At 53.1% G+C, this 8,883-nt stretch overlaps 1 protein-coding gene across 1 annotated transcript; it reads left to right on the top strand.

Moving 5' to 3' along the window:
• Window positions 1–2,374: 2,374 nt before the first annotated feature.
• LOC149810935 (lipase-like) lies at window positions 2,375–3,058 on the top strand. The gene has a single exon (XM_089994060.1). It carries the CDS (start codon window positions 2,375–2,377, stop codon window positions 3,056–3,058), a length of 684 nt encoding a protein of 227 aa, XP_089850186.1.
• Window positions 3,059–8,883: the final 5,825 nt, after the last annotated feature.

Raw genomic sequence — 8,883 nt, 5'->3', positions numbered from 1 at the left:
GTACGATGTCCTTGGGACCGTAGCTGTCGCAGCCATGTTAGCCTTTTTGACGAAACGGCAACTGTTCAGGAAAGCGTTTGCGGTGTGGACCATCATGCTTATCGTTGCAGGTGTGTTTTTGCATTGGTTGTTCTGCGTGGACACCGCTTTGAACGTCGCCTTGCGACATTTCTTCAGATTGTGACAAGAGGAGATGCGAATGTTACTTGCATGGCTATCATTTGCAGCTGCCTTGGTGACAGGCCATGCCGAACGATTCATCGTTACAGCGGTTCAGCTCGATCCTTCAAAGCCCACTGCTTCCAAAATCCTGGGTGCCTCCGGAACAGAAGTGTTGTGTCAAAAGGTCAGATCCAAGTTCACGTGCGATTCCACTTGGACAACGGGTTTCGTGGGAACGGCCATGAGCTTGGAAACAGATGTGATTACCACGTTCAAAGAAGTTTCTGTGAATCTCTTCGACGGCGGAGAGCTCCTGTACTTTCTGAAGTCGCCAGTGGCACCGATCAATAAGAACGAGGGAGACTATGTTTCGGATGTGCGCAGGACTACTTTCAGACATCCCGGAGATCTCATTGTCCAGAGCGCGGGATACACCACTCAATTAGGCGCACCGAAGTCCCTGTCCCTACTGTCCTCTTGGGCAGACGATTGTAAGCAGGTGTGTCAGAACTGCGACGCTTTCAGATATGCAACTAAAGGGACGGGGGTTCGAGTGTACATCGTGGATCAGGACGTATACGGGGCGCATCAGGAATTCAGCTCCAGTTCGGGTTCACAAAGGGTGTCGTTAGATGACAGATTCTACTCCCCCACGGCAGAAGAGTTCAAGGGACAGCCATGTGCGTCGACGCATGGAACCCACGTGGCCGCTCTGGTGGCGGGACTGACTTTTGGCGTTGCCAAGGACTCGTTCATCGTGCCCGTCGCAGTTCAACCCGGTTGCGACGCCGGAGGCTATTCGTCTGACCTCGCTGCAGGACTGGACTGGGTTTTGAGTCATCACGAGCAGAATCCCGGACCAGCAATAGTGAGCATGTCCTTGCTCATCAACGACCCGTCCGCTGCGTCGGTGATCCAAATGCAAGTGGAAGAGTTGATCGACGCCGGGGTGGTGGTCGTTGCGGCCGCGGGGAACTACGCGGAGGACGCCTGCACGTACGCCCCCGGTAACTTGGAAAACGTCATCACCGTGTCCGCGACACAGATGCGGAACGTTAGCGGAAACGAGGATCTGGAACCGTGGCCGAGCACGAATTATGGGTCATGTGTTACCATCTGGGCACCGGGAGCAGACATCGAGTCGGCGTCATCCATGGACATGACCAGCTCATTGACGCTGTCCGGTACGTCCCAAGCAGCGCCCATGGTGACAGGCCTGGTGGCTCAGTACCTGCAGAGGAAACCGAACGCGACTCACGTGGACGTCATCGCCCATCTGAAAAGCACGGCCTCGGCGCAGGCTCTGAGGACACTGGTGGAAGGGACAGTGGACATCTTCGCTCAGGTAGACCTGTCGACGTTCACTCACGTGCTGCCCACGATAGAACGTCCAAATCCTCCTCTCCCTCCAGCGTACGCCCCGACGTACCCTCCGACGTACTCCCCAACGTACGCGTAATGGACCAAATCAGCAGCAGACCAAATGATTGTGCGTGCGTTGTGCAAAACCAAATGACGGTGTCCGCCGTGCCTCCGTTGGCAAGTTTGATTACTGCTACTCTGACAATGGCCGCGGCCTGCTACCTGATGATGAAAAACAAATCGGATAAAGGCAAGTTCGATGGAGAGGTATCGTCCAAGGCATTCGATGTCCTCACGAAAAATGCCGAAGCGATACAGAAGGAGCGTCGGGAGCAAGGAAAGAAATCCCAACAGCTCAGGGAATCCACGAGGGATATCCAGTCTGCTCTGAAACTGCTGAGGTATGGCTCGCGCGCTCACGACGTCGCAGCGCTGGACCCACCGGAGCAATGGAAGAAGCTGGAGAGGAACATAACCAAGAAGTGCAAGGAGGCTGTGTCATTCATGGGAACGCCAAAACTAATTCCGTCTGTGCAGAAGATTGGGGAAGAACTCCGAAAATACGACGGGGTCGACGCTTTCCATGCCTGGACCATAGTCGCGGCAATCGTCGAAGCTGCTTGCAGAAATGAGCCTGCCAGAGTGCGTTGGTGCTGCCAATGCCTGTGCGAAGCTTTTGCAGACGCTAGGACTTCTCCGTCCGACCAACAGCGGACGATGAAAGAAATGCGTGAGTACTTGCCGCAGCTGGTGGTACAGCACACTCCCGTCGTTGGAGGCACCAAGTTCGCATTGGCCGTTGCAGAGTAAAGAAAGGAATAACAATATTTACAACCGGTATCTTGCAAAAATGATCACCGTTCATGCTGCTTGCAAACTCGCCATGGATGCGTATTCTTCCAATCCGTCATGGGGGAAGCTGGTGGAGAATCGCTGGACGGGGGCGCGAGCAGTGGTCGGCAAGCATGAAATGTATCGCAATCGACATATAGCGATAGCCACTTTCCGTGGTTCAGACTCCATGCGGGACTGGAAGAACAACTTGGCGCTGGGGACGAAAGACTTTGGCGGCGGGCGCGTCCACAGGGGTCATCTTCACCAGTGGCTGTCGTTGAGGCATGCGTTGGTAGACGCCCTGAGAGAAACCGAGTGCGACGAGGTTCTGTTGCTTGGGCACTCCAGTGGAGCGGCGATGTCGTGCATAGCGTCCATGGATGACGAGCTCAGATCTCTCAAGGTTCATGTGGCAACGTTTGGAGCGCCTCCCACCGGTGATGCGGCTTTTGCCACGGCGATGAATGAGCGCACGAGTTCTTTCATACGCGTCGTTCACGGCAATGACATCGTTCCCGTGCTGCCGAGATTTTTAGGCTTCGTCCATGGCGGGAGCTTGATAAAGCTGAAACAGATCGAGGATCATGCAGTGGGTCGGTGTGCTGTAGCAGATGCTTTAAGATTCACCGTCTCCACGGTCAACGACCACAACACGCGGCTGTACGAGAAGGCCCTGGAAGATTGTCCGCTGACCATCTGATTCTGAAGCCCTGGATGTCTAGTGATCTGAACAATAGCGGACACCCTCAGGAACTCAAAAAAATTAATATAACCTGTAGCTCAAATTTGGAAATCACCTCCACACATGGAATCCCAAGACTTTTCCAGAAACGAGGTGTCGCGCGCGCTTTTTTAAAGGATGTTTGCACGCCGTGCACAGTTTCGTTTTTGACAAGGCAGGCACTCCGCTGCATGTGGAATTAAGCCAACAAACTGCTGCGAGCTCAATTTGGGCGTGTAAAATATAAAGTGCGGGTTATTGAGGGCGCGTGCAAAAATTCGTGAAGTCGCATGTGCTTCAGACGAAACCCGACGTCCTCGAAAGCGAAAGAATGCACGCTAAAAAGAGCATCTAACCTGGAAAAAGCTACCTTGTCCAAGAAGTTTCGCAACGTAAACAAAACAGGAGGGCGCGGGGGGTCGCGCGTGTAAGGTTATATTTGTTACATTTTATTGATTAATAATAAATTGAAATATGCCATAGTAATACTGTCACGCGCGCGACCCCTCCGCGCCCCTGGAAAAGTGGAAAGGATGCAACGATGTCATAAAAAAACGCCATGTCTGCTTTGGCAAGCGTGTAATTTTTCTTCATGAGCAACCTCCAGAAAGTTATGATGCACATCTCTTGTCACGAATTTTTGCACGCCCCCGCAAAAACCCGCACTTTATATTTTGCACGCCCAAATTGAGCTCGCAGCAGTTTGTTGGCTAAATTCCACATGCAGCGGAGTGCTTGCCTTGTCAAAAACGAAACTGTGCACGGCGTGCAAACATCCTTTAAAAAAGCGCGCGCGACACCTCGTTTCTGGAAAAGTCTTGGATATTGGCTGCGGTCGGTGATTTGTGAGTTCTCGTCCGGCCAGCCCGATCGTCCGGCCAGTCCGGCCGGTAAGGTTATATTTGTTACATTTCATTGATTAATTTATAAATTGGAATATGCCACAGTAATACTGTCACGCGCGCGACCCCTCCGCGCCCCTGGAAAAGTGGAAAGGATGCAACGATGTCATAAAAAAAAGACCATGTCTGCTTTCGCAAGTGTGTAAATTTTCTTCATGAGCAACCTCCAGAAAGTTATGATGCACATCTCTTGTCATGAATTTTTGCACGCGACCGCAAGAAACCCGCACTTTATTTTTTGCACTCGATATTGGAGATAGTCACGTCCAAAGACGTTCGAACCCACATGATTCCCGGGGACTGTCACCGGTTTATTTTTCTGCACACCCGTGCAAAAAGACAATGAAAAATCCGCGCGCAACACCTCGATTCTGGAAAAGTCTTGGGAATTGGCTGCGGTCGGTGATTGTGAGTTCTCGTCCAGCCAGCCCGATCGTCCGGCCAGTCCGATCGTCCGTCCAGTCCGATTGTCTGTGCCAGCAGGTTTTTTTCTAGAGAGTAGTGTGAAGAGCATGTTCCAGTGCGAGGTCCACGGTTGTCCGTACGAGCACTCACGTACGTCGTGTCTGAAGCGGCACACGAAATGCAATCATCCAGAAATCCCAGAACTGCTTTTCAAATGCAGGAAATGTCCACACCCTTTCAGCACTTCTGAGCTCGCGCTGCTACACGAACAGATCTGCGACAGGACACATTCCCTCGAATGTCCTCTGTGTCCAGGTCTCATGTTCAACAACAGCGCGCAGAAGAGCGTTCACCTGCGCACGATTCATCAAACCACGATGACAGAGATAAATGCGTTGCGACAGCCACCTCCCTTGTCGACGACGGCAGTCGCAGGGAGCGTTGTTGTCGATAACACCATAAACACTGGAATAATTGACAACTCGACGACAAACATCACCACAAACATCACAACGAACATCACGACAAACAACATCAACATCATTGTAACAACAAGAGACTTCAACAAGACTGACTTGGCCAGCGTGGTTCAGTGGATCAAGAGTAACCCATCCGAGCTTCAAATGGCTCACAAGCAAGGCACCAGCGTGATGCACGAGGTGCTCACAGCAATCACGCATTTCCGAGGCCCCGAGGAGAATCGGAACATCATCAGGGTGATGCCCAAAGAGTCCTTGATTCAGGTTCTCCTCAATGGAAAAAAATCTTCGATCCCCTTGAGCCACGGCCTCGACTCCATCATGAAGAACAATCGGACGATTGCCAACACGCCGGAGGTGAAGCGTTATCTGACATCTGACGAGAGCGAGCAGTTGCTACAGCAGTCCGAGGAGCTCAAACACAGGAGAGACAGACGCGACATCAAGCTGGTCGGCCTGAATAAGGGGGAGTTCTTGCGAGATGTCCGGGACAAAATCCCTAGCTGGCCGCCAACACGGCCTTCACTGGACGATCTGTCTGACATGGTGCTCTTGGCACTCGAGGCACTCGCCGACCCTTGCCTGTACAATTCGGAACGCAATGAGCACGTGCAGAGATGCATGTTGGGACCATCGCACATGCTGTGCGGCATGTACGCTCACATTGCTTGCGAGTTCTTCAAAGGATGTGATGCGAGCACTGGATGGGAGATCTGTGAGGATGTGGAAAAGTCGCTGTACCTTGACATCCACGGGTTGCAGCAAGATGCCGTGTCGAGGCTGGCGACAATCAGGGACTCCCATCCTGACAAATCGTATGAGCATGTGAGGACGGCGGGTATCGTGGCCGTTCTGAGCCGCCAATGCATGCGGTCATTCAGCTCTCGTATGAAAGACAGGGTCATGAGTGTTTCGCTGCAGATGGTTGCATCGCCGTGATGATGTACGAGACGGCCCTGGCAGATTGACCGCTGACCATCTGACCTGGATGTAAACGGCCTTGAAAAGTGGTGATCAAAGTATCGTGCTGTGGACGTGTGATTGATGGTGAATAAACGGGGATATTCAGCAGGCAACGTCGTGGCTACGGCGTTGGGTGTCATAGGAATAGTCATCATTTTGTTGTTGATTTGTGGATGTATCTTGCTACCGTTTGCAAGGTGTGCTGTTGAAGCAATAAGGCACTCCCATGACGCAGCAAGGCGCTCTCGTAACGCAGTACAAGAGGGCGTCGCGGGCCATGAAACCGCTGTCAATGTGTTGATCGAGAATCCTGACGGAGAGCGTGTGCTGGGTCACAGCGCTGATTCTGCTTCCAGTTTGGCTCGAACAGACTCATAGTCTATCTCCTCGAACTCGATCGTGAACGCTTCGTAAACGATCAGGCGTCTTGTCTTCGCATTCAAGTCGCAAAGAGTTACACCCACGCCCGATGGCCCCGCGAGACCCGCCATGGCGATTTCCTCTGGACTTGTCTTCCACACTTCCGCATGGCCATTAGGAATTTGATCCATTTGAAACACGCCTTCTTGTGCCACGAGCTTCCATTCTCCCGACGTTACGAGCTTTGCAGCCTTGAGGGCGATTGCAGGGTGTTTGAAGGCTGGGATTTGTAAGAAAGGATCTCCGCGCAGCGCGAGAACCTGACGTCTGGAGGCGATGAACGAACACGGGACGTACAGGCGCATCTATTTGCAAACATGCATGGAAAATCTTTAGATCGTATCTGCAACGTCTCAATTAAAATGCCGTGTTTCTGTAATACAATGAGTTACAAGCTTGCACTTTCCGGCATGTTTGTTGTATTGGCGATGACAGTGTCACTGGGGCTCGTGTTCTCGAACAGGAGATCTGATTTTGCGGATTTTGAGCACTTTGAAATGCTGGACAGGATCAAGAATGGTCTGGTGAAGGCTCATCAGAAGTACAAGTTGAAAGGGAGCTCTGAACCAGACCTTCCAGCGGAAGACGAGGCCAGCCTTGAGAAGAGAGGCGTGCTGGAGAAGGAGTCTCAGAAGAAGGGTGCACAAGCAGCTATTGCTGTACCGTTGGCAGCTCCTGCTGCACCAGTCACAGCTATTGCAGCACCAGTCACAACTCCTGCTGCACCAGTCACAACTCCTGCTGTACCGGTGGCAGCCACTCCTACGGCGTTCTCAGCGACCGCCACAAAAGAGGCATACGAGCCGCATCCATTGTGAATGCAATCGTCGATCATTTTGTTCCAATCTGTGTGAAAGATGTTCGCCTTCTTGTTTGGTATTGTCATCGTAGCGATGGTAAGCTGCCTCGTCTACGTCACTTCCGTGAGACACAAGGAAGGGAACACGAACGCGAATGTAAAGTCAGCTTCGGCTTCGGTGGCCCCGGCAGACTCTGAGAAGATCGAACAAGGCCTGCTGGACGCGAAGAGACTCAGGGATCAGAAGATCAGGGACAAAGAGGACGGTCTAACTCCAGAGCAAATGGAGAGCAGCATTGCTGCGGCACAGGTCTCCACGCAGCAGGCGGTGGACGCTGGAAAGGTCTTGCAAAGTGTAGCAGCGGATTTGAAAGAAGCTTTCACAATCTCTGCTTTCACGGGAAGCGAGTATTCATCGTTCTGAAATCAAGCCTGGACTGCCTGGACGTCCTGAGAGGTGAATGTGTCGGAGCCTCCCACGATCACGTGCTCTGGCTCTTCGGCGATCGCAGCAATAGCGGCGCCTCCCGACTGCCTTGTAGGTTTCTTACCAGCCTTTTTTGCCACCTCCTTGGCTTTGATTGCCTTGGCCTTCAGCTTCTCTTTCTTGGCCTGCTCCTTGGCCTTCTCTGCATGTGCCTTGCTGCGCTCCCGGTCACGCTTAGCCGCGGCCTTTGCTTTCGCCGCCTCCTTCGCTTCCTTGTCCTTGGACCTCTGGCGTTCCACGGCCGCCTTCTTGGCATCGGCCTTCTTCTTCGCCTCCATCTCCAGTGCCGCCTTGGCCTGACCAGCAATGTCATACTTCTTGAGCTCTGCTTCCGTCAGCTGAGAGTCCTTGAGCTCGTCGATCACATACTCTGTCTTGACGATCGGAACTCCGTTGAGCTTGTCGGGCATGACACCGGAGTGGACGATGTACAGAGTGTTTGTTCCTGGGGACCGCACGATCTTGACTCCTCCTTCGGCGACCGGTCCTTTCTGCATGTTGCCGTCCATGTCGATGTAGCCGTACACCTCGTGCTCGCTGGACGGAATGATGCGAATCTTCTTAGCCACGGATCGCTGGATCTTGCCATCCACGTTGTTGAAGCTGGGGTCGATGAGAGTGACGAACCCGTCCGGCTTTGCGTTCTTCTTCATCTTGATGTCGTAGCGGTACAGCTTCTTGTCAGTCTTGTGCGAAGCAACGCGCCTCATGATCACGCTGAACGATGTGCGTCCACCGGAGCGCTTGTGAATGCGGCGGGCGGCCTTTAGGACGGCTGCGCGGGGCGTCGCACCAACGAACTTGGAGCTGGCGGAAGGCATGTTACCTCCGATGACCTCTAGGATCGTGAAGGTTGGGCGGGAGTGAGACGAGCCTCCTACCATTGCCGGAGTAGCCTCTGTAGGCCCGTCGGTTACTGGAACTACGTCGCCCGACCCGGTCATGCCTGGGAGTAGTTCGGCCGCCGTGAGGTCAGGTGGGACGATTGAGTCGTGTTCAGAAGCGCCGCCTGCCTGGTCGACGACTTCGCCTGCGAAGATTGGGAGGATTGGTGATTCAGCTGCCATTCTGGATGCTCTACCCTATGTGTAGAAAATAATTCTTCCAGCATCGGCGGGGCGGGGCGATGGCGTTTGGGTGGGGGAGACTCGTGGGGCCCAAAACGGAGAGCCTTGTACAAATCGGGAAACCTCCGCCGGCGCTCGGAGGCGAAAATAAACAGGTGCTCGTTTTGGCTTAAAGAAAGTTGAACAGTAGGGTAGACAAGAAACGAAATGTCACCTTCAATTTTCGGCACACTTTTCCTCGCCCTGGCCTCCGCCGCTCTCGCACAATCTCCTGTGTACGGC

Source organism: Nuphar pumila, unplaced genomic scaffold, assembly GCF_984573655.1.
Source record: "Nuphar pumila unplaced genomic scaffold, dmNupPumi1.hap1.1 HAP1_SCAFFOLD_166, whole genome shotgun sequence".
In the NCBI taxonomy this organism is placed as follows: Eukaryota; Viridiplantae; Streptophyta; class Magnoliopsida; order Nymphaeales; family Nymphaeaceae; genus Nuphar; species Nuphar pumila.
This window is presented reverse-complemented; position numbering and strand designations above follow the sequence as displayed.

Bases quoted from the DNA above. Each gene is read 5' to 3' on its own strand.
- LOC149810935 (XM_089994060.1), top strand. From the start codon at position 2,375: ATGATCACCGTTCATGCTGCTTGCAAACTCGCCATGGATGCGTATTCT.